Source organism: Hydra viridissima, unplaced genomic scaffold (assembly GCF_058129835.1).
Source record: "Hydra viridissima isolate aposymbiotic clone 2 unplaced genomic scaffold, HvirCarnegie_v1 scaffold_5, whole genome shotgun sequence".
NCBI classification, from domain to species: domain Eukaryota; kingdom Metazoa; phylum Cnidaria; class Hydrozoa; order Anthoathecata; family Hydridae; genus Hydra; species Hydra viridissima.
In genome coordinates, this window is record NW_028324304.1 from 12,652,826 (window position 1) to 12,678,356 (window position 25,531).

Consider the following 25,531-nt stretch of genomic DNA (forward strand, 5'->3'; position numbering starts at 1 on the left):
GTTTTAAAAGCAGTCCATTTGTACATTCCAAAACTATCAAAACTTAAATCATTTGTTGGTATTCTTTTGTAAAAACTTAGCTACAAGAGTTGTTTTAACTAGAGATTAGAGCCCCTCTGACTAAACCCTGGGAGTGGGTCAAATGGCCAAATACCATTTGCTTGGTTGTTTGACTCATTGAGTTGACAATGTGTATCAGATCTAGTACTAATTACTGATAAAAATATGGGTTTTCTAGTGAGAATATTGACTAACTTGTCATGTTTTAAAAGTCAACTATTTTTTTTATTGCAGGGGGATAAGGTTTTTTCTTTTTATTATAGGGAGATATGGTAATTTTGCAGGAATTTTACAGTTGCTTAACAGAACCATCTTTGGATTTGGGATAAAAAAAACCGAAATAAAAATTACTATAGCATAAATACTACATTTAACTAAAGCATTTAACTAAAATTATAGAGTATATAATTTTTATTTATATACAACTCTTTAATTTTAAGTGCCTTGTATTGTGCATACAGACAGCTTTTCGCTTTAGAAAAGAATTTATTGAAGTTAGTGTTTCCTACATTTAAAAGACTTTATTGAGATCGGTGTTGTGTTGTCCTACATTACGTATTTCCCAAAATTGTTTGAAGTCTTGATGAACTGATTCCAATGATTGCTCAATCCAATAATTTAAACCTTAAGTTTTTTAGATTAATGTTTTGTAAGTACATTTAAAAGTTTATCCGTTGTTTTTCTAAATATACACTTACCAAACTTTCCTCTTTTCATTAGAATAAACTCTTCTACATGATGCTCCACAATATGAACTTTAAGAGTGATGTTTGAACCGAGATCACTGAAACTTTGTAAAAATCTTTTAATATGATCATAGTAGTTTGGATTTAGTGTTTTTCCAAAACATCCATGAACAACATTGCTAAAGTCTCTCAAGCTTTTATATATTTTCCACCAATAATATTGTGGTCATCCACATAAATTTGAGTGCGGTAAAGTTTTTTTAGAAACTTATTAGATCCATTCCTTCTAGTCTGTGTTTACTTTGATAAGGTTTTACTTTGGTAAGGTTAATCGTAGACAGATAACTGTTTACAAACTGAAATTCTTGATTAGTGTTCTCAAACAAATTTTTTTCAACTAGTTTGAGAAGTTTGTCTATTATGCCTAGAAAAATATGTAAGCCTGGTTTATAGACAATTTCTAAGATCTTCTTTGTTAGATTTCTAATAAATAAAGGAAGATTAACTACATTACTAAAATTTTCTTGGCTTTTGCAATGGTTCCTCCAGCAGCAATCCATTAGTTTCCCTTACATTAATTACCACTTACACAATAAAGTTAAAGAATATGACTTAGTTCTCAGCACATTTGATCATTCTGTTTCACATAATGGATAAAGATGCTTCTTAGTTGCTGACTGCTTTTCAAACATCAGCAGAACAACCTTTAGATCTTCTGAAATAGAGTAATCTAGATCCAACAACAATTTTATATTTGTACAACTTTCATCAATAGAGGTTACTACAGCCAAAACTAATGTTTTGTAAACACTAGCAAACTTGAAATCTTGACATCCATACTCATCTGAATATTGCACTCTTTTCTTTTCACTTGAATGTGCATTTAGCTTTTACTTCAATGTAATTGATAAGATAACTTTTAGATAGCCCTGTCCTCTATTCATAGGATGGAAGGCAAGAAATAGTATATTTATAAGGTTTGCTATCGTCTACACATATAGCACTTTTTGAAAAGTTTCTTAATAGTATTTCGAGCTTTTGTAATCCAAAATTTAAAGCGCCATTGAGTTAATGTTTTCTTTACTCCATTATGTTTAACTATTGAGTGGCAATTAATAATTCAGAGTAAAATTATTAATTCAGTAAATAAGTTTTTTTTTGGGTAAAAATATTGGATGATTTGAATTGTATGGAATTGTGGCATTACCAAGATGACATACACAACGAAAAACACCACCAATAAAAGAACATAAACCTTAAGTTGACAATTTTTTGATAAAAACCTTTTTACTGTTTTTTTTGTTTCTTTTAAATGTAATCCAAAGAGTTTCAGCTGGTCAAAGTCTATGGCAATATTTTAGTAGAAGCAAGACCTCCTACTCCTATTTCTTATACACCTTTCTTTTTTTAGCTATTTCTGATAAAACGTAAAACAAATAGTGACTTTAAGGAGATGGAAAAAAATTTTTAATTTCTCAATATGCATAAATTCTAAATTTAAAAGAGAAGCAACATATGAAGAACACGTTATCTATAAAAGCTCTTACTAAGTTTTCTCAAAAAGTTACCAAATGATTTAAATTTTGATAGTTTTGGAATGTGCGAATAGACTGCTTTCAATATTTAAGAAGAAAATCCTTATTTTTATCAGAAACTGTTGCTAAATTTGGTACACAAAGTGTCAACCTAATGGGTGAAACAACCGAGAAAATGTAAAATGGCCATTTGATCCAGTCGCAGAGGTCTTAGGGTGGGTCAGAGGGGCACTAATCTCTAGTTAAAACAACACTTGTAGCTAGTTAGTTTTTGATTATCCATTAATTGATTCATTGAGTTTTTGTCATAAAGTGGTAACTCCTTGAAATCGCTTCTAACTCAAAGTTTTCTTAATTTATGCAATATTATCGTAATATTTTATACTGATTAAAAAGTCTAAATTTGGGAACTTCGAATATTTGATTTTATTCAAAATTCGTTTTGGCATGAAAAAAATTGCAATAATGATTTTTAAAAAAAATATTTTTTCGTTATCGTTTTTCTAGATATTTATCAATAAGCACTCGGTTATTTTATACTGGCAGGCACTTTGACAATTACATCGCATGCAGTTTATAATTTATCTTGAACCAACCAAATGAATTACACATTTTTATTTTTTATGATTTATATTGGGATTTTTTTTTTTTTTTTTTCTTTTGGCTGTCCTTCATGTGGTCCTTCATGTGGAATCAATAAATTGGAGAGTTATTTTGAAGAACTTTACATTCTTGCATTCTTGTAGATTTTAAAAGATTTTATATTCTGAAGAACTGATATACTTTTTTGCCGTTTGGTTTTCTCCAAAAAGACAATGTGAGAGGGTATATACTTATGTCTCTGCTCTTCTGTTCAGGCATTCCAATATCACATTTCGTCTGAAAACGTAATGTGATATTGGAATGCCTGAACAGAAGAGCTGCGGACCTTATCCATATTCATAAACGAATATGGATAAGGTCCGAAAGCCGTGGTAAAAACCACAATAATCACTACTTAATGAATATTAAACTTTATTTATTTAATCCTCTATGTATTTTTAATTTATCTTTAAAAAGTGGGTAAAATGTACTTATGTTATAAAAGTGGGTAAAATGTACTAATTGTTGATATTAATTAATGTGGGAAACTGAAATGTAACTTGAGGTTACATTTCAGTTTCCCACATTAATTAATATCAACAATTAACCTACACAGTAATTAATATCAACAATTAACCTACGTGGGTTTTTCTTTTACGTAATTAAATTGATTTTTTAAGTTGTTTAAGATTTTAAGGGTTTTAAACAGTTTTATTAAGACGAATTTTCACTCATCCGTTTTTGCTACGGGAAAGAGAAAGGGAAGGGAAAATTAATTACGTGAGCGTGCGCAGTTTGTAATTTAATTCTGAAAAATAATCACTGCGCATGTTCAAGTGATTAAATTTCCCATCCCTTTCCCTTTCCCGTAGCAAAAATGAATGAGTGAAAATTCGCCTTAGTAAAACTGTTCAAAACCCTTAAAATCTTAACTTAAGTTTCTATTATATATATATATATATAAAAAAAAAAAAAGAAAAGTATTATTTATATTATATTATAAATATATTACTTCGCTGTATAATATTGCAATAAAAATTCGCTGTAGTATTTTTCATTTTTCGCTGAACGAATTTTACAGCATCAAAAAGTTGTTTCAAGTTGTCAGTTGAAAATAAGAATTCTGATTTTGTTACAAAAATTTCCAGCGTACGACTAGATAAATGAATTTTGCACCCTTCATACCTTTTTTCAACCCACCATACGCTTTCTTAAGTAATCTTTAATATCGAATTGTTTTTGTTTTTAACTTTTTATAATAAAAAGTTTGCTTAGTCAACGTTAACTTTATCTAAATTAAAAGGTTGTTTGCTCAACGGGAATTAAGCAAAAGTGAAATGTAAACGTAATTTACCTGAACAAAACTATAGAATCTGTAAATTTTTCTAATTCAGAAGTCGAAAAGAAGCGAATCAAGGATTTTAAGTTTTAATTTAAAGAAAAAGATGAAGGCAGCAAGAAAAGAGAACGCTCTTCATTACTATCTTTTAATCATAAATGATCTTCAATGCAATTGATCTTTTTGGGTCCCAGGTCTTTATAAACATAAAAGCTATTTATGTTAACAAAGACCTTGGATTAAAAATAATTCCTAAATAGGTGTTGGATACCATTCAGTAAAAATTTTTCTTTTTATTCATTTCAAATATTTTTCATTTAGAAGCTAAAAATGAAATCTATAAAGGAATATTTATGATTTTTTTCTTATTTTGTTTTAAATTGAATTTCCCACCAATAAAATTTCATTGAAACAACGCGATTTAAAATATATTGTGTAATAGAAAATTATGTATGTAAATTAAAACAACAAAATATCACGTGCCATTATCTAAATTGTAACATATTGCGTGTCTAATGGCACATCAGAATTTATGCGGTTACCCTCTTGTAAGAATGGAAGACAAAATTTAAGATTTCAAAAGCAATGTCTAATGCAGCGTCTATTTCATAGTTTATTAAATACCGTTTAACCTATTATACTAGAAGACAAGAGTAAATTAGATAATAATTTAAGATTAAAATTTATAACTATAGATTTTATTGTGCATGTTTTATAAGTTTAACAAAAGCAACAGTAATAATAACAATAGTTATAATAGTGTCAATAATATTATTTTTAATTTTTATTATATTTTTTTATAATGTAAACCTATATCACGATATTTATAATACCGTAAGCATGCTTACAAAATTTTTATTTAAAAAACAGTGTATAATTTTAATTTACATACAGAATTTTAACTTATAATACAGTATATACCATTTATGAAACAGCATATACCATTTTTAATACAGTATATACCATTTAGTTATAAAAATGTATAAACTTATTATCTTTAAAAATACTGGATAATTTTATATGCTCGAAGTATTAATATTTAAAAGTTTAATGAATAATATATATTTTTTTCAAAATTGTAAATTTAATTCCCATATGTAGAGCGTAGATGACGCAGTGAATAATTGGCGATTAATTGAATAAAAAGAAAGAAGTGAATAAAAAGAAAGAAGTGAATAAAGAGATATGCTAAAGAATAAAGTGAACAGAGAATGTTTTTCTTACAAGATTACATCCTCAGATACATCCTCAGGTACATGCGCAGAGTGTTTTTTTAGGAGATCACATCCTCAGATACATGGCGTAGGGTGTTTTTTTAGGAGATCACATCCTCAGATACATGGCGTAGGGTGTTTTAGACAAAAGGATTTCCTTGAATAACATTTGAATATATATTTGCGAGTTATTAAGAAAGGACGTTATTTTAGTTGCCATTCATCGTTTATTTTCTAAAAACAGCATCAATGAATATCAGTTATTAATCAATATCGATCGAGACATTTATGGGGTACAGAAAAAAACAACGGTGTCGATTTTATAGTATCCTTTAACTTTTTAGATAAATTTTATTTTTTTCAATTTTTGTACAAAGTTTTAGAAAGAAAACAAATGTTACTTGGGCCCAACTCTCCGAAAAAATAAAAAACTATTAAACATTTACTAGTAATAAACGTTTAACACTTGTATATTACATCAGTCGTATATCATAAGTCAGTAATATTATAGCAGTAAATGACTACTAATTTCAACTGCTCAGCTGTTTCCAGCTCTCTTTCTGTTGAACTGAACAAAAAGAACCAACGGTTTGATTTACAGGTCGTTTTTGTAACTGTTGCATTCATAACGTGTGTGTATATATATATAACCTCTTTTTATGATTCAGTTTTTTTTTTGAGCAAAACAGTTGCGATTTGCAAACAGTTGCGAGTTAAAAAGTGGATTGATTAATTTTGGAGTAGAAATTAGAATCACGGCTTTGTTAAGAATTAAATTAATGTAAAAAAAAAAAGAAAAAATTTAACTATTTGAAAAAGTTCGTTAGTTAAAAATTACAATTTTACTTATCGTTCACTGCTATTTTATATTCCCACGTTAATAAATAATTTCATATTATTTTACTATATTAATTTTGATTCCCATTTTTACTTTATATTTCCATAGACCGCCTTTTGTTTTTAGTGTAAAATGTGCAAAGCGCCGCTGGACAGGCCTACTAACAATAGCGATACAAGTAGAAGTGTAATAAACAAAAATATGGCTCTACATCTTCTTATGAAATTATTGAGCGAAAGTATTTCTTACCTCGGCCATCTCACTCTCGAACGGTCAGAAAAAATATTTCAAATTGGTGTAGATACAATCGAACAGATTCCTTTTCCTCTCTTACAATACCTAAGTGTAAGCTGAGTATTAAGTTAGAGCCCAAATCCCAAAGCCTTCTAAGTTTGAAGATCAGTAATCTTATTCTACTAACTTTGAGTGCGAGCTCAATCAAGGATCTTTTTATGTGATTAAATTCGTAAACTTTTCTTATCTTCTTTGTAACAAAAAGCCAAACCTTTTCTCCTGTCGCTTTAGTTAACTTAATTTCATGAAAGATATTTCAATCTGGTTACGATATTTTTTTGCATAGTTGTTCAAAAGAAAAAAAAGCTTTTGTTTTCGTTTTATAAAAATGCGATTCAAAGCAAACTTTAGTGCGACAACATTGTTTGTAGTTATGGAAACAAATGCAGCTGCTAGATTTAACTGATTTTAGTTTGCTTTTAAATCATAGTAAGTGACCTATTTTTCGTTGATTTTAATTCCTTAATTACATAAAACTTGAACACTAGCATGCTGTGTACATATTTGACTTTTTAAGAATATTTTATCTATGAGCAGCAAATTCGAAAAGGGTTAAGTTTGAGTTTGCTAAATAATGTCCTATAAATTCCCTAGGCATTCAACTTGCCAATCTTGTAGCGAAATTCCCAAATATTTTTTAAATATACACTATATTTATACACTATATTTACAAGAAACAGAAAAATATTGAAATTACTTGAATTATTTATACAGGAGTTAAAACCTAACATTTTAACCCTAAAAAACTAAAATTTAAAGTAAAACCCAAAAACGTAAAGATAAATTTCAAAAGGTAAATACAATAATTAGGGAACTTTTTTTTTTTTTTAAATCCGAAAATTATTTCTTGTATTCAATAAACTCATAAATGCTTTTAAGAGTGTAAGAAAATAGAAATTTTCGTTGACTGAAATACTAAAACTAAAAAAAATCTTTATAAACTCGGGAGAATTTAAAACATATAGTAATAAAAGCACGAAATTCATAGAACATTGATACAAAAACGTTCGTGTAGAGTAATGATAGAACATACATAAAAATTAATGGCAGAAGAAAAAAACATAAAAAAACGATAGAAAAACACAGTGCCGAATTTTTAAACTAATAATAAATGATTTATTATTTGTTTGAAAATTTTCTTTTTAACGTTAGTTTCGTCTGTTAGCTTAAAAATGTATTTATACGTTCGATATAGCCACTTAACGTATAATTGAAAGCGATTGCGTTTTCACTCATTCACACTCACTACAATAATAACAAAAGCCAAATAACACATACATGGTAGAAAAAAAATACCAACGTTTATCCACGTTTCTGTAACGTTTTTTCATGGATTTTATATTTTCAGACAGTTAAAATGTTTGTTTTTTTTTGTTTTTTTTCAGAAAAAAAATTATTCTATTATTTGGTTTTGTAAAATCAATATTTAAACGAAAAGGTTTGGAACGAGCTTGATGAGATGGCAAAGAAGGATGAAGAGGATGAACTGATCTTGCAAACGCGTTTTTATTGTTCAAATTGATCAAAATATAGATTCTTTTATCAATTTCTTTAAACATTAAAGACCTGTGGTCCAGCACAAAATTCTGTTCAGTTCAATATTACTTCCATTCATTCCAGATGTAATCAGACTTTAGACCCTATAGACTCTATAGATCTAAGGCGGAAGAAGTGGTTTTATTTTCTCACGTTATTCTTACAAATTATTTTTTTTAAAGTGTTAAAATTGCATAAACAGTGAATATGATATAACATCTTGATATAACAAGCCCCAAAGAGCATTCATAAAAATGATTCGTCTTATTGAGATTTCGTTTAAAAGAAAATTTATTTAGAGAGAAAGTTATGTTACAGAAAAAAAAACGGCAAAATAAATTTGGTTTAGAACATCAATATTTTATTGTTGTAAAGTTCGTATAGCCTATACCAAGGGTGTTTAATCTGCGGCCCATGGGTCAAACTGCGGCCCATCTAATATTCTCATGCAGCGCACTGCTTACTTAAATAATAAATATTTTCATCTGGCTTGTTTTTCTGTACCAAAAAAATATTTCAACTAATTTTAAATTTATAATTGTTCAAATTTATAACTATATTGAAATAGGTTGAGTGATTTAACTAACCTTTTTTGAGTAAAAACTAATGAATTAAAAGAAAATGTCAAAAAATCATTTTGATTTTTGTAAACATAATTTAACATTTTATTGTTAATACTATATATCATTCTGCTTGTATATATATATATATATATATATATATATATATATATATATATATATATATATATATATATATATATATATATATATATATATATAATATGAAATTATTTGTTAAATTGAACTTATCAAAACTTTATGCTTAAAAAATTTTGCTGCCCGTTTAATAAAGGAAAAGAGAGTTGAACGCCCCCTGGTCTGTACATTTGAGTATGTCTATAGCCTCTAAAGACAGGCATTTTTGTTTTTTAGTATTAGATAGTTTTTTAGTATTAATTTACTATTACTCAATTATCCCAAATCAAATCCGATTGAAAATCTTTTCTTTATGTCATTTCAAAGAGACAAAAAAGAATCTTATTGTTACAATTTCAAAATACTTAACGTTTAGTTTTAAAGCTTTCCTTACTTCACACTCCGGTGAAGGCTGAGTATGTTAGCCCCGCGAACAAGTTAAACACGCGCAAATTACAAACAAAACTTTATCGAAATATTTGAATATTTTCTTGAAATTCTTAAATGCAGGTCGTTAAAATATTTTGCCATAAATAATGTAAACAAGCTTGATAAATAATGAAATCACCAACGAACGAAAGACACATCAAACTTTAATACTGCGTTTTCATGCCTATGAGTGTTTTCTCATTGTAGACCAGGTGAGTCGAAATAAAAAATTAATATAAATAATTTAATAAAAAATGTGTCCATCGGTTTTCTTCAATTCATTGGATGAAATGCTCCAAGTTTGATTTCTATAATCAAGCTGAGTGTCCAACGCAGCTGGGGTGTAGTGCTTTTTTTTTTTTTTTTTTTTTTTTTTTTAAATATCAGCCTGATCGGACCGTAAACTTTATTACTTAATGAATTTACTATAAAGTTTTTATAATTCTTATATAATTCTTATATAACTTTTTTTATATAACTTTTTTTATATAACTTTTTTTATATAACTAATATACTTGCTATACTTTCTTGATTTTTTAGAATTCGTTCTTTATGTATTTTTGCATAATGTTGTTCATTATAAAGTCTGTTTTTGTTTTTACAAAGTTTTAAGCCATATGCTATACGTATAAACTTTGAGTTTATTAATATCAGTTTTAATACAACTTCTCTTTTCAATATTCTGTATATACATGAATATATAAAAGCATGCTTATAATACATATTTTACATATTCACATATGAGTTAGCTCTATTTTCCTGCTTGAACCCAGGTTTGTTTGCATTATACCCGGATTAACAACCTTCTCCTCCGCACCAAACTCTGCAGTGCATTGTGGTAGATGAAACTTCAACACACGATCCGAAAGTACCAAACAATATGGCCGGCTATAACACTGAATACAACAACAGCAATAATACAACGTTTTCCAGACAAAATATGAATTATCCAGTTCCTCAAAGTAGTGATAATAATGAAGGGTAGCTGCATATTTTTATATAATCATAAAGCTTTCAGTGCTATATTTTATGGGTATTTGATTAAAATATAGACTATTAAACTATTTCAGACTGCAATGCTTTCCAAAGATAAACATTACTCAGGTTCATAAACTAAAAAACTTGAAAATAAATGAATCCAACTTATGTTGAACTAGCTTTGAACTTTAGTTAAGGAAGAAGCTTATACTCTGCCGGTTTTTGGATTTTTACCATATAAAAAAAATCTATAATTTAAATATGAACTTTCTATAATACACAAAATAAACATGGAGAAAGAAAATTTTTAGTTTACTCATAGTCTAAGAATTTTACCTTTCAAGGTTTTTTTTTACAATTTTGATAAATTTTAGTTCATAAAGTTCTAGTGCTTAGTTTTGGAAGTATAAAGCTGTTAAACCTGTTACAATTTTAAAGAAAATCTGATGGCTTTAATTTTAATGCAAACTTTTAGTTAAAGGCTGGCTTTAGCTATTTGTAATTCAATCCTCAAAAAAATTTAATTAGGGAAATAATGAAAAGGAAATAACCTGCACAACTTTATTTAAAAAAAAAATCCAGAAAAATCAAGCTTTACAATTAGTAGAAATTAAAAACATGTAAGGGTTTGTACCATAACATTTTTTTACTTTTAGAAAGTTGTTTGTTGGTGGGTTGGCCTGGGACACAACTGAAGGTAACCTTAGAGTAGTTGAATACTTTTATTATTGAAACATTTAGTTAAATATAGTTAAACCATTATTTTTAAAGTAAACATTTTTTACAGTGTCTGTATAGATAAATATGTGTGTAAAAACTAAAACATAACTTAAATTTTTTAAATATTTGCACTTGATTTTGATTGCAAAAAGAGAACAAAGATGTTTTTGATTTTAAGTAAAAGAATTTTTCATTAACATTTTTAATGGTTAAAAACATTTAATTTTGTGTATTTTTTTAATGTAACAAAAAGCAAACAATTTCTTGTATATTTTTAGAGTCTCTACGAAACTACTTCGAAAAGTTTGGTGAGGTTGAAAGTGTCAATTTAAAAAGAAACAAAGAGGATTTGAATAAACATAGGTATATATTTGTAGCATGTAAATTATGTTAAGAGTATACATCTTCATAAAAGGTATTCATTGTTGTTAAAATTTTTTTACTGTGTGGTGAACATATTCTTTAAGATATACTAATACCATGTAGTGCAATATATTTCTTAAGATATACTAATTACTATGCAAATGCTATTTGAAACAAGTAAAGAAAATATATTTTTTGAGTTGAGATAATTCCCATAAAGGAATAATCTAAAAAAAATACAAGTATTCCTGGATATTCCTGGAAAGAAACTTTTGTAAGTCTTAACTTAAGAGCATTCTAAATTAACTAATTGGAAGCTAAAATAGTTAAAAATTATTCCATATTTTGTAATGTTTAATTTACTCCTTTATGTCTCTAATTAGGTTAAATATTTTAATTTATATTCAGTATTTTCTCCTAAACATTTTTTTTTATTATTGTATAATAAAATTTTTCACTTTAATATAGTAATTCTCACACTTAGAATTAAGTATTTTATTAAATTTGTGTTTACATCAAATTTTTTTTACATCTTTAGGGGATTTGCTTTTGTAAAGTTTGCCACACAAGAATCTGCTGATGAAGTACTAAATCAAACTGAACCACATATATTAGATGGATCTAAAGTGAGAAAAGATCTTTATTTTTATGTGATTCTTCTGTCTAATAATAATAAGTTCTTAATTTCTTTGAAAAAATGGTTAAAAAATGGTTCTTTTTTTTATTTTGTAGATTGATCCCAAGTCAGCATGTCCGATGGGTGTAGTAAGTAAATTTGAAAAGTTTTTGTGTTTGTTATTAAGAGAACAGTGGGAATTGGTTCATCTATTTTTACTTTTCTATTAATTATTATTTCATCTGTTTTTGCTTTTTTATTAAATATTATTTCTGTTTTTCTTTTTTGAACATATCAATTAAGATTAATTTTCTATATTTGACTGATGCTACTCGTTAATTCTAATATTTTTTTTGTTTTGGAATCTTTAAATATTGTTTAATGATTTTTTTTCATTAAAAGTAATAAGTAATATTTTACAGAAAATATAAATTAAAAGTTTCTTATGAAACCTACAAACTTGTTTCCTTGTTAATGAACTTTGTCTACAGGGTGTTTCAAATTGTTTTTTTTTTTTTAAGAATTAGTAAAATACATAACTTTCATTCGTTTTCAAAGACATTTTATTGTTAATTGAAGTATCGGTTATGACATTTGTATATGAAAAACAATCTGCCATATGGCCTCCTCTTGCAGACATCCACTCTTATTTAGATTTTTTGACATAGTTGAGGCTCTATCTCAACAATGGCACAAATAATTTCATCCTTAAGTTCAGAAATCAACTGGATTACTCTTATAGACCTGGCTTTTCACATAACTCCAAAGAAAATAATCCAATAGTGATAAATCACATGATCTTGGTGGCCAATTAACATCCCCATTTCTGCTGATAACACACCCAGGAAGTTTTGTGCACAATAAAGTGATCGCTTCATTAACAAAATGAGGTTTAGTGCATCCCTGTTGAAATTATATGTTCTCTAGATAAATATTAATTTAGGTCACAAAAAATCAGTTATCATTCAATAATATTGATCACATTAACAGTTACAGCTTCACCAGCAGCACTTTCAAAGAAGTAGGATCCAATTTTACTACCTGACCATAATTTACACCATACAGTGACTTATTTAGGATCTATAGGTTTTTCATGAATAATTTGTAGATTTTCCTCACTTCAGATAAGGTAATTTTGTTTACTAACATAGCCACCAAGTTCGAAATGTGTCTAATCAGAAAACATGATTTTGTGAAAAAAATCGGCTTATTTATTGATGAAATTGACAAAAGAACAACATTTTAAATGATCTAATAGCTTTAGTTCCTGTGTTATTTGAACCTTATATGTCTTCAAAGCTAAATCCTTGTGTATAATATGCCATGTTGTTAATATACTTCAGGTCAAACATATTGTGAACATGGTCTAAAGTACACTTCGGGGTCTTCAGCAATCTTTCATGAACCATTTATTCATTTATTTTTTAATTTCAAGCACCCTTTTCTTTGGACTTTACTTTGTTGTAGATGTTTTTTTTTTTTTTAAAAGTTTTCTACGATGTTTTCCTAAAAACTATTTTTCAAGTTCTTCAACTTTTTTTTCCAATTAATTTAATTAGTTATTATTCTATATGATAAGTGATCTTTGTTTAATTAGATTCTTGCTAATAAATCTGTTATGAGTTATATGTTTGTTTTCAAGAAGAAACAAGCTGTTATCACTCACTTCTTATTAATCAGTCTTAGGGCCTGTTTATATGGAAACCGGGCTGGCTCGGCAAATGAGCCAGCCCGTTTGCCGAGATCTCAACGTCGTCCTTATTTCAACTTAATTTTATTTTACATTTATATGAATAAACGAACTAGCCCAAATCGCTATCCAGGCCAGCTCGTTTATTCATATAAACACAAAATAAAATTAAGTTAAAATATTGATGACGTCGATATCTCGGCAAACGAGCTGGCTCGTTTGCCGAGCCAGCCCACTTTCCATATAAACAGGCCCTTAGTATAGAAAAACTATGTGTCTTTACAATTTACCCAATTAAGAAAAGTGTATTAGTTTAATTATTCCCATTTAACTTGTCATTTTAAATGTTTAAAACCTTAGTGTATTTTTTTTTTTTCAGTAAAATCATCTCATTAAAAATGATAAAATTTTAAAAAAAAGCTATAAGTAAATGTTTAAAGTCAGCAATCTAGTATTAATTAAATTGTATTTTTCTATAACAAACCTATCAAAGTTGCTCAGTATTAGCTAATAAGTATAATATAAGAATCTTATACATGACTGGTTTTTGTTTTAAACATACAATCAAATTGAATTTTACTTGTTGGAATTGTGTTAATGTCTAGATGATATTTTTTCAATTAAGATTTTTTCATTCAATTTAGATTCTTAACATTCATTAACAAGTGCAAAACCACTTTGAGTGTTTAGTCTTCATCTGACTGGGAATATAGGCCATATATAGTTGATCTTTTAAACTACTAAAAGTTACTGACTACAAAACCGTTGACTTATTATTCTTAATCTAAAAATATTCTCTTTTATTTTTTAATTATATGAACTTATAGCTGTTTGTAATAGTAACTTTACTAAAATTCAAGCTAAATTTCTCAAGAAAATTTTTTTTTTCAAGAAAATTCAAGCTAAATTTCTCAAGAAAATTTCTTACGAAAGTTACAATGACAATTTATTACAGTAAATATAAAACTTTTTTTTACTTAATGATATTAGTTGTTTTTTAAAATGTAAAGATTGTTAAAAAGCATTAAATTTTAGAGTGATGCATTTTTTTTGTTAAATCAAAATAGTTAAGTAAATTATATGAACTTAAAAATAGTTAAGTAAATTAGAATGGTGGTGTGATTAAACTTTTGTTTTTGAAAAATATTCAGACAAAATTATTTTTTGGAATAGCTTTGGTCTCCTCTCACATGCTTTGCTAGTCACTTCCCGGAAACTATTTAGTATCCATTAATTAATCTTAACTAGATAGATAATTAGATAGTTTTAGTACATAATTATTGTTATAAGAATTAATAAGAAAAATAAATTTACATAAAATAGTTTTTTCTTTTTTCATAAAGTATTCTTAGAATAAAACAACTTAAAGAAATAGTTTGAATAATAACATTTTGAAATTGGACTGAAATGAAATTCCTGGCCTTTTGATGTGTAGTCTTTTGTTTATAACTGTTTATAGTTTTGTTTGTTTTATATAAAGGGAATTAAGCACTTGTCATGAGTTCAATTTCCAAAAAAATAAAATATTCTCCTCATTCTTTCATTCAATTAAACTGTTTTTGATTCTAGATTGCATTAAAGGTACTGTCCAGAGAAAAAAATAAAAACAATATAAAGATGATTTTGAACCTCGAATCATTTTTTATTTATTTCTAACTTCAGAAGAAGAACTTTTTCATTGCTACTGTCCTCTCTTCAGTTGTTTTGCTTAATTATAGAAATAAGATTTAATACATAATTAAACTTGTAAAATAGTAATTTGGCAATCTGTATGTGGTTGATTCTATCTTTAATTCAAGCTGAAACTACATTTATAAGTTTAACCATGGCCTACTTTATCTATACTCCCCGGATATTTTACATTTTGAAAAAAAAAATAGAAGGCCAGTTTTTTCGTGAGGCATTTTTAAAGGAGCAACTGGAGTTTCAAAGAATATGGTTAACAAATGTTGTATTGTGAATTGTCGTTCAAATTATGATGTATCTACAGTAGTATTTTCGTTTCCAAAAATGAAGAGTTGAAAAAAAATTGGATTTAATTGCTAAATAGAAAAGATTGGACATCTACTAATTCTTCCGTAATATGCATAAATATTATAAGAAAGGTAATACGAATCAACGTTTTCGATTAATAAAAAACTTTTCCAACTATTTTGGATTGCACAAATTTCCCTGAAGAAAGTCCATCACAACTTATAAAATCTTCCAATTCGTTAAGAAAATCACCAACTAAAAGAATATTTCAGCCAGATCAATATGGACAGTTTTTATTGAGTGATTTGGTTAATAACTTTGATGATATTACTGAAAGTATTGCTCCAGATGGTTTTTCATTCTTGAAGTATGATGATCATGTAATTTTTTATAAATTGATTCATAGTACTTTATCTATTCCTGAAGTTACAGAGTGCATTCGCATAAACAATGAGATGCATGTTAAATTATTTTACAAAGGTTCACCCCTGCCTTTGCCTCAGTGGTTTCATCATGGAAGAGATTGTTGTTTATCTCGTAAAAGTATGCTTTATAATTTTTCCTACCTACATTAAATCACAAGCTGAACAATTTTCATCTATATTGACTGAATTACAGCAAATTAAATATATGAAGAAACCTATTTTTTCAGCTAAAATTATAAAGTATTCACTGATGTTACGATATACTTCTACTCAGTCATACCAACTTTTGCGTGAAGAATTGCCTTTACCATCAATATCTTTACTTAAAAAAATAACTAGTGGAAATATTGATGCTCTAAGTTGTGCAAAACATTTAAAATTAGAAGGGAAGATATCTCAAGACATTTGCTTGATTTTTGATGAAATGTACTTGCAAAAATGTGAAGAGTATTTTGGTGGAGAGATGATTGGTAGTGATGAGTCTGGAGAATTGTATAATGGAATAGTTTGTTTTATGATAGTTGGCCTGAAACAAAACATTCCATATGTGATTAAATCATCACCTAAAAAAACAATCAATGCTGAATGGTTGAAAGAAGAAATTTTTGAATGTCTTCATATTCTTACTGAATGTGAATTTAATGTTAGAGTTATTGTGTGTGACAACCATTCCTCTAATGTTTCTTGTTTCAAAAAAATCCTTTGTGCATCAAATCAACAAGCTGAAGATTTGTTTTTTATTTACAATCTAAAAAAGATTTACCTTTGTTTCAATGTTGTACATCTTATTAAAAATATCAGAAATAATTTGTTAAATTGTAAAAGATTTTTATTTCCTGATTTTAAGTTTGATGGATTTAAAGATCCTATAATTGTATGTGTTGGAGAAATAAAATGGAGCACCTTCCACAATATTTATGAAAAAAGACCTCGCTCTTGATGCTGGTTTGCATAAAGCACCAAAAATAACAATGAAAGTATTACATCCAGGCAATTTTAAACAAAATGTTTCTTTAGCGCTTGCAATTTTTAATGTAACTACTTCTGCAGCAATTCACTCATATTTCCCTGATCTTAAAAGTAGTGCAGATTTTTTGACATTATTTTACAAATGTTGGGTTTTATCAAATTCAAAAAGTCAGTATTCAACGTGTAATATTTTAGGTAATGCAGTTGTTTCTGGAGATAAAAAACCTGAATTTCTTAGGGAAATGGCACACTGGATTTAAGCTTGGCAATTGCAAAAGGTACCAAACTGTGAGAAGTTTACTTTAAGTGCTCAAACAGCTGCAGCATTGATAAGAACACTTAATTGTCATGCCTCATTGATTGAGGACTCACTTAATGACAGATATAACTTTGTTTTAACTGGGAGGTTTCAAAGTGATTAGTTAAAAAGGAGATTTGGACAATATAGACAAATGAGTGGTGGAAGATTTTTGGTTGGTTTAAAAGATGTCACTATTTCTGAAAAAATATTAAAAATCAAAAGTATAGTTAGAGAAAGTATTAACTTTGATGATAGTTTGAAAGTACCACTCGAGTCAGAAAATAATTTAACAGATTTGAAAAACTTTCTTCTTGATATCGATACAACTCAGTGTACTCCAGAAATCATGAATCTAGCACCAGAAAGTAGAGAAGTAGGTGCTCATATTGCTGGATATATAGCAAAGAAACTAAAAAAACGCTTTGGTACATGTTGCCAAGAATTTTTATGTTGTGCTAATATTGATGAAAGCAATCCTGATCATACTTATTTAACAATTATTTTTAGGGGTGGTCTCACTATTCCTTCACCATAACTTTTGGATTATGTTTGCACATCGTTTGCTATGATTGACTACTCTTATAACAAATAAAGAAATTTAATTTACATGCACGACAAGCTTTAGAATATTTGTTAAATCACTTTTGTGACTCTTTTCAGACTTTTTCTTGTCCCATGCATGAGAAAACTGGGATAAAACTTGCTGGAAGAATTGTTATCAACATTTTTCTTAATAATAAAAGAATTATCTCTACCAGCGAAGTAGCTGTTGATCATGTAAAATCTTTTAAAAAGAGAAAATTTGTAAAAACTCAATAAATTATATATAATACAATTTTTTATTTTGATGAAAAAATAAAAAGATTTAAAGATTTTATATAAATATTCTTGTTTTTTAAATTGTGTCTGTTTACTTAAATTCTAAGTTTTAAAATAAAGGCTTGTTTTGATATCTTTTTATTTATTTATTTCTTATATAATATTCGTTTAGTATCTAAATTTATGAATATAAACTACTTTTGTCAACTTTTTAAATTTAGAAAGTAAAATACATTTGAAAATATTCAAAAAGTCTTAAGTTTTCGAAACATTACGATTTTGAAAACTGGCCTTCTATTTTTTTTTTCAAAATGCAAAATATCCGGCCGTATAAATAAAGTAGGCCATGGTTTAACTAAAATTAGGAAATAAGTTTGTAGCTTATCATTTGTAGTTTTTTTGAGTAGCAATTTCTGTGTTTGCTGAAATTAGTTTTTATCATTTTTGCTTCTATTTTTATAATATTTAAAATTAATGTTTCTGATTTTATTTCTAGAAACCAGAACAACGAACTAAAAAGATATTCGTTGGTGGACTCCAAACAGAAACAACAGAAGAGAAACTAAGAGAATATTTTTCACAGTTTGGTGAAGTATGTTACTGTTATTGAGAAGCATTTTTTTTTTTTTTTTTTTTTTTTTTTTTATACTGTTTACATAGACAATATATTAAAAGTTATTGATAACATTGAAGAAATCCCTTAAATTATTCATTTTTTTCAGAAAAACTAGGTTGACAAATTTTCTCTTTTCCTTCTACATTGCAAATATAAAATCATTATAACTATTGGTATTTTTAATCTTTAAATAAACTTGTAAATGATTTTAATTATTTGAGTAGCTGGACTCTTTCATTGAAAATTTCAGCTGTTTTAAAATTTTCCAACTTAAAGAGTTAACTATACCCGTTTATTTAAAAAAGATATTTCACTCAGGTGTTTGTGGGGGAAAAAATAGTTGCTTTCAACTTCATAGTGGAGTTTCTAAGAAAGTTTTTTGCTATAATCTGTAGATAGCATTCTTAGGCTATTTAGGCGATTTATTTCCAGGACAAAGTTGGTTAGTTAGGGATTGTTATTGGTAGTAAGGGATGTTTAGAAATTTATTTTGAATTGGAAAATTAATTCTAAAGTAATATTTTACTTGGCAAGTTTAACTTATATTTAGTTGTTAACTTTACATAGAGGAATAGTTAAAAGTAACAATTTTTTAACAAGTATTTTAAGTAATTTTAGAGTTTTAAAGACAAAACAGTTGATATCTATTGATTGTTGTTTTTGACCTCTCAATTTAAAGACATGATAATATGACTATTTGTATATGTTAACTTGTATATATGTTAGTTTTAAATAAATTTACATAAATGTATTTATACTTATAAATAATTAGATTTTTTAAAAAAACTTTTGTTCTTTTTATTCAGATTAAAAATAATATTGAATTTGCAGTTGACCATAACACTAAGAAAAGAAGAGGTATTTTTTTGTTACATTTAAATCTTTATGTGGCAGGATTTGCAATATAACTTTTTAAAAAATATATTTGAAGGTTTTGTTTGTAGAAAGTTCTCAAATGGACCTTTAACTCAGTAGTCTAAAAGTTGCCTCACATTAGAGGAAAGTTGTCCATGATGACAATCTTATTATTAGACCTAAAAATTTGGGTTTACAAGATTGAGAGTTTAATTTTTTTTTGTAATAGTATTTTTTTGTAATAGACTAATCCAGCTGTAAATTTTTGATTTGATATTAAATGCCAGTTTGTATCAAAAACTCAAGAAAATTTTGAAGAGCATTCTACTTTTAAATCAACTTCCAAAATTTTGTTAGTGGTGTAAAAATAAAAATGTGGTACCCCAATGGAGTTAGGACTAAAGAATTTTCCAGCCAAGTTCTTGTATAATTTGCTTTAGTCATCCTTGTTGTGACAACATGCAGTAAAAATAGTTTGTGTTGTTCGATGGACTTAAAATGAAGTGACATAAAAAAACCTTTAATAAAGTTGATAGCCGTAAGTCCAGTGGTCACTGGGATATAAAACTCAAAATCTGGTAAAAAAAGAAGTTCAAAAATTAAAATTTTTTAAAAAACCTTTTTTTAATATTGGGCAAACTCAGCATAATCAACTTTTTGCTGTTCGAGCCTGTTAAATTTTGAAGTTTATCTGCTGGATGGTTACTTTGTCCTCTTGTCTGCCAAATGGGATTCAAGCTGATTTAAAGTCTTTGGAGCTTGTTCAAAATAAATTGTAATAGGATAGTTGAAGAAAAAGGTGCAACAGACTTTAGGTGTAATTGTTGTATTTTTAGGAGATTCTGACCTGTTCATTTTTTTCTTCGTAACTATTATGAAGCCAAAACATTCATTTTTAACAACATTCTTTCTCAATTGTCAATGAAAAGAAAGCAGAAAGAAAGGAAGTCTATGGTTTTCAGTAGCTTCCTACACTCATTCCTAGCCAGATGCCAACATGGAATCATGGGTGAAAGTTTCAGCAGAGCCTTTGACAATGGGCATATAATTTACATTTTTAAATTATCCATTGCAGAGACTCTGAAAGTCTTTTTAATAGATAACAAGTTAATCTTCTATAAGGTAAGTATGGGTATTAAGGCCCGGCGGGTAATAAGGCCCACTAATCCAAAGTTAGGGAAAAAATAAATTGTGAAACTTTTTTTCGACATTAAAATATTAGAGTTATCTGGTTTTATCACTGGCAGCAAAAAAAATCAGCATTTCTTTACCGCGTATTCGACAAAGGTGGGCCTTAATACCCATACTTACCTTATTTTACTTTTCAGCTTAAAGTTAAATTAAGTTTTTTGTGAAATGGCTTGAAGAGGAATCTGAATTTTTATGGTTTTTAAAATTTTAGTTTTTGAAAAACAGGTTGGTATATGTTATCTGGAAAAACTGAAGAACATCTCTCTACAATGATATTTACTTTTTTTTTAACAGAGAAAAGTGAATGTCACAAACTATGTTTTATTTTGACAATTTTACTAATCATAAACTTAGATGTTGATTCTCTGTTGGCAAATTGGACTTTGATAAATAAGAAGTAATTTGGATTACAAAAATTTTTTGGGTTCCCCATGTTTTTTAACAGTTTGAATACTTTCCAATAAAGAAGTGATAGTTCAGCAAAACATACTCAGCTTCTTCAAGCACAAGAAACAATTATTTTTTAAATGATTTTTTGATTTAGAATTGACAATTGATTTGGATTAATATTGAAAAATATATTTTCCATTCCATCATTCATTTCTTTGTTCAATTTGTCATTCATTCCCTTATTCCTATTTAGCACACTTTTTTAAAGCTATGAAACACTAATACCATGCTGGTTTTTATAACAATGAAACACTAGCACCATTCTGCTTTTTATTACTTTCTTTCAAAATGCTGGAAACCTTAAAATTGTTAAAGTTAAAGAATTTTTTAGGTTTTTGGTTTTTCACAATTTCTACATAAAATTATTTTAAAACAGGTTTTTGCTTCATCGAATTTGCAAATGAAAGTGTTGTTGATAAGATAGTTAAAGATAAATTCCATGAAATAGCTGGAAGAAGAGTGAGTATTTTTGTTAAAAGATGAAAAAAGTAGTGCTATAAATGTATATAAATATAGGAGTTTCTTTTCAAAAGATTTGGTTTATGTTTTCTGCTTCTCATACTGTCAACATTTATTTTCAGCTGGAAACAAAACGAGCCCTTAGTAAACAGCAACAAGAAGAAATGAAAGGTATTTTGTTGTTTTCTTTCTTTAATCTCTCTCAAAAGTAATAAAATTATTATATAGAAAAAAAAAAAAAAAAAGAAGAAAAAGAAGAAATAGTATTTTGATAGCAACTTTTTTATTTTCTTTTTGTATAAAATTGTTTTAAAAAGAAGCTTTTATAAACAATATTTTTAAAAAGTGAGCTTTTTTATTAAAGTCAATTAAAGAGAGAAGTGTTTTTTTTTTTTTAAATTTTTTAACTGAATACTAAATAGAGCTATTCAAATGGTACCAAAAATGAATTTCTCCTGGCAATTTACTGAAAAGTTTTGATAATTTATTTTGCATATTTAATTTTTAATTTTTTTTCATTTAAGATGCTGGTTTACTTGGCAGTCGTTACAGAAGTGGTAGTGCTGCATTACCTGGTTACCCTGGTATATCTGTTCCCCCATATGCATCACCATATGCTCAACCTGTCATTTATATTCACCCCGATAGCCTTTCTACTGCATATCCCAGTGCTGCACTAGGTGGTTTATCTGGTATAACTGGAGCATACCCTCATTTATCAGGAGGATATTCTCAATCACCTCTAGAATCATTGTATACGCCATATGGAGGACGAGACGTTAGACACGGTAAGATTTAACATCTTGGATTAAATGATCATTTGCATGGATATCTTGAGTTTTCTTAAGGTCATAATTTGTTTTCTTAAGGTCATGTTTGTTTTTGTTTTCTATTTGGGTTAAAAGAGAACACTCCTAATTTTGTTTTTTTTTTTTTTTTTTTTATATTTGTTTCGTTATTTTAGTTGGTTATCCTGTATGGAGATTCCATCCGCCACGCCCTTCCAAAGGGTCCTACTCTTAGCGCCCTATTCTTCTCCTTTTTTGTTTCAATCCTCTCCCCTTTACACTCCATAAAAAATAACTTACATAATTTTGTCATAAAAATGCACAATATAGTTAAATCATACAAATTTATAAATATGGGTTTGTGTAATAGTTAACTACTATTTAATGTTTTAGCCCAAGATAATAAGCCCACCCACATGTATTTAATGATATTACTTTTCTTTTTTTTCTTTTTTTTTTTTTTTTGTAGCTAATAGTTGGGCTTTGTACATTTATAATCTTCCCTTTTTTTTTCCAAAGTTATAGGTGTATATTTAATCAATTTATCACCAACCAGCATGTCCTAAAAGCCGAAATCCGTTAGATTATTCAATTATACTTTTTTCTATAGCTTTCACGAATTAAAATATTTTCCTTTTTCTTTGTATTGGGTTTCGGTTTTGCGGACGTGTTTTTTCTAGCAAATATGTCCATCTGCAACATACTTAAATGTTTGCATAGAGAAATCAACTCAAAAAAAATATAAAGCTTTATAACGTGTAAGATTTATGTGTATAAAGTATACATATATACGTTGAGAATTATTTAACTGCGACATGTTTTTACATAAAGTACCTGTACATATAGCTATTTTTCTACATGTATATTATACAAATAATAATTTAAAATGGTAAATTATTACTGTCGTAAAAATTATAATTGCCCGGTAAATTTCCCTCAATTTGACCCTATTTCCCAAAAAAAATTCGACGAATAATGGACGATGAATTACTCGAGTATTGGCGTAGGATTGGCTACTTAAGTTGAGTGGTAAGTAACGAAAGCGAAAATTAAGTGGAAAGCTTTTGTGTTTTATTTTAAAATTTTAATAAGTTGTTCATTCCTCACTTTAATAAATAAACTACATATTGTGTTGGAATATATTGAGTCTAATATTCTATTAGAATCTAATAATTCTAATATTTCGTTGAATATTAAATTTACATCTTGCAATATACCATAAACTAAGGTATAAAATTTTCAATGGACTTTATTGCGCACACTGAGGTGCAATATCTTGCCAAGATTAAACAAATTAAGATTTAGAATTTCATAAAAAAATATATTTGTTGTTTTACTTCTTTAATCGGTTTTTGTTTATGTTTTCAGGTCAAGGCGCTCGTGGCAGTGTACCATCAGCTTACGCTAAACGACCCGAACCCTACGCTAGAAAGTTTTAGATTCATGTTGGTGCTATTAAGATATGCCCAGCTATAGAACATTTTTATTACAAAGTAACTTCTCAGCATTTTTAAAATTTTTACTTTAAGAAGACACTTGTTTTTTTGTTGTGCTATAAAAGTTTCTTGTTTTTTTGTTTTTTTTTTAAAAAAAAAAAGATGCTGAGGAATTTTTTAGGTACATTTTGTTCATATAGTATTGATCTATTTATAAGAGGAATGACCTCTGCAATGCTTTAAAGAACAATAGCTTTATCATTTTTATGGCGGAAAATTTCAGTTGTTAAGTGTGGAATCTTTCTGTTTAATATCCCTCGTTTGTTTATACTTTTTTCAATGACACGCAATAAAGAGGACTGTGAGAAATTCTCGCTGAAATAAATTTTAATGGTTATTTTGAATTATATGCTTTTGAACGGAATTGACCCTAAATGTAATAAGTCTTTAGACTTGGAATTACAATAAAACAGATTTCAGAATGATGTTAAAGATGTTGATAGTTTTTTTCTTAATTAAAGGCAATTCAGAGCCCCTTATAAACGAATGATTTATTAGTTTTGTTCATAACATCCAACCTTACTTAACTATTTACAGTCTGATTTTTATTTATTGGTTTTTCGAAAAAATTTTCTTTCTCTTAAATAGTGACAATCGAAGCTGAACAGATAATAAGTGGATAGAACAACAGTAAAAATATTTATTTTTACCGTTGTTTTATCTGATAAAACGATCGTAAAAATGACTTGCTTTATTGAAAGCAGTAAATACTTGAAAATCAACCAAGATTTCAAATGTAAAAATTCTAACTATTTATTGCACAGCTAGAAAACCATTATTGCATGAACAATCAAGAGCACAACGTTCATCTGAAACAAAAAATTATTGAAGTAGACAAATTGAAAACGATAGTTTCCGTTATAGTTTTCGAATACTTGAAATGCTAATTGAATACCAGTTTTTTTTAAGTTTTAATAGAATCAAAAAGAACTATTTATCTAAAGGGTTGTTAAAAAAATAACTTTTTCTATATTCTAAAATAGATATATAAAGATTTAAATAATTTTATCATTTATATCTTTATATATCTATTTTAGAATTTAACAAATGAATTTAATGACATAGCTCCTTTTAAAAAAATGCCCTTCAATTTTAAACAGAACTTTCATTTGGCGTTCCGTTGTTACAGAAACAATGAAATGCTGTCTGAAATTCAGGTTTGAGTCACAAGTATTGAAAAGTTAACTACTGGAATAACTGGAATAACTTTGAGCCGTCCTACTGGAGTACGTTTTCGAACTCCAGTATATGTGTTTTCAAATTTTGTATCTATCATTTTTCGTGCCTGTACGATGATTAAGCTAAGGTGAATAAAAAGAGAAGAATGTTTGGTTTACTAATCTTCTTGTGTTCGGAAACCAAATAATCTTCTGTGTTGTTGTTTGTGTTCGGAAGAGATTTTATTATTTACTAGCATGACTTGCTTAGAACAAAATTTTTCATCAAACTCCCTATGAAATTAGATTATCATACAAATTACTGCTGCGGGTTTTCCAAGTAAATTTTTTTATAGTTTTTATTCTAATTTTATTTTTTTCATGAACTTTCTTGCGTTATGCTAAATTTTTTTTTGTAAATATAAGTTTAAGTAAAGCATTTTTATTTTTTAC

General features: G+C 27.5%; 2 protein-coding genes and 2 pseudogenes across 8 annotated transcripts in view; 2 read left to right on the plus strand and 2 right to left on the minus strand.

The window, feature by feature from the left end:
- LOC145188502 (adenylate cyclase type 8-like) overlaps positions 1–6,811 on the minus strand; it is a 28,213-nt gene extending 21,402 nt beyond the window's left edge. For 3 of the 6 annotated variants that reach the window (XR_016452673.1, XM_090088085.1, XM_090088088.1), the window contains exon 1: positions 6,504–6,786. The gene's annotated coding sequence lies outside the window, so the exon portion shown is untranslated. Of the gene's footprint in view, positions 1–5,426; positions 5,660–6,503 lie in introns of those variants that run through there. The other 3 variants (XR_016452674.1, XM_090088086.1, XM_090088087.1) reach the window with 2 other exon arrangements.
- On the minus strand, positions 567–6,512 carry LOC149888768 (uncharacterized; annotated as a pseudogene).
- Positions 6,812–9,528: 2,717 nt separating the features above from the next.
- Positions 9,529–24,353, plus strand: LOC145188510 (heterogeneous nuclear ribonucleoprotein A/B-like). 2 transcript variants are annotated; one of them, XR_016452676.1, is made up of 13 exons: positions 9,529–9,554; positions 9,985–10,192; positions 10,846–10,886; positions 11,188–11,272; positions 11,811–11,898; positions 12,005–12,037; positions 18,563–18,658; positions 19,489–19,540; positions 21,555–21,637; positions 21,760–21,808; positions 22,162–22,425; positions 22,602–23,454; positions 23,794–24,353. XR_016452676.1 is itself a non-coding variant. In XM_090088093.1 (12 exons), the coding sequence occupies exons 2-12, from the start codon at positions 10,092–10,094 to the stop codon at positions 23,862–23,864; spliced, it is 963 nt and encodes a 320-aa protein (XP_089944219.1). In that variant the 5' UTR covers positions 9,533–9,554; positions 9,985–10,091; the 3' UTR covers positions 23,865–24,353. The 2 variants fall into 2 exon arrangements, 1 of the variants encoding a protein (XP_089944219.1); XM_090088093.1 differs by lacking the exon at positions 22,602–23,454 and having other exon boundaries at positions 9,533–9,554.
- LOC149888769 (uncharacterized) lies at positions 15,402–18,109 on the plus strand (annotated as a pseudogene).
- Positions 24,354–25,531: the final 1,178 nt, after the last annotated feature.

What these genes read in the sequence shown, in the direction of transcription:
- LOC145188510 (XM_090088093.1), top strand. Translation starts at nt 10,092, where the DNA reads ATGGCCGGCTATAACACTGAATACAACAACAGCAATAATACAACGTTT. An exon ending in CAGCATGTCCGATGGGTGTA is followed by an intron (nt 12,038 to 18,562) that starts GTAAGTAAATTT and finishes TTTTATTTCTAG; the next exon opens with AAACCAGAACAACGAACTAA. An exon ending in GCAACAAGAAGAAATGAAAG is followed by an intron (nt 21,809 to 22,161) that starts GTATTTTGTTGT and finishes TTTTCATTTAAG; the next exon opens with ATGCTGGTTTACTTGGCAGT.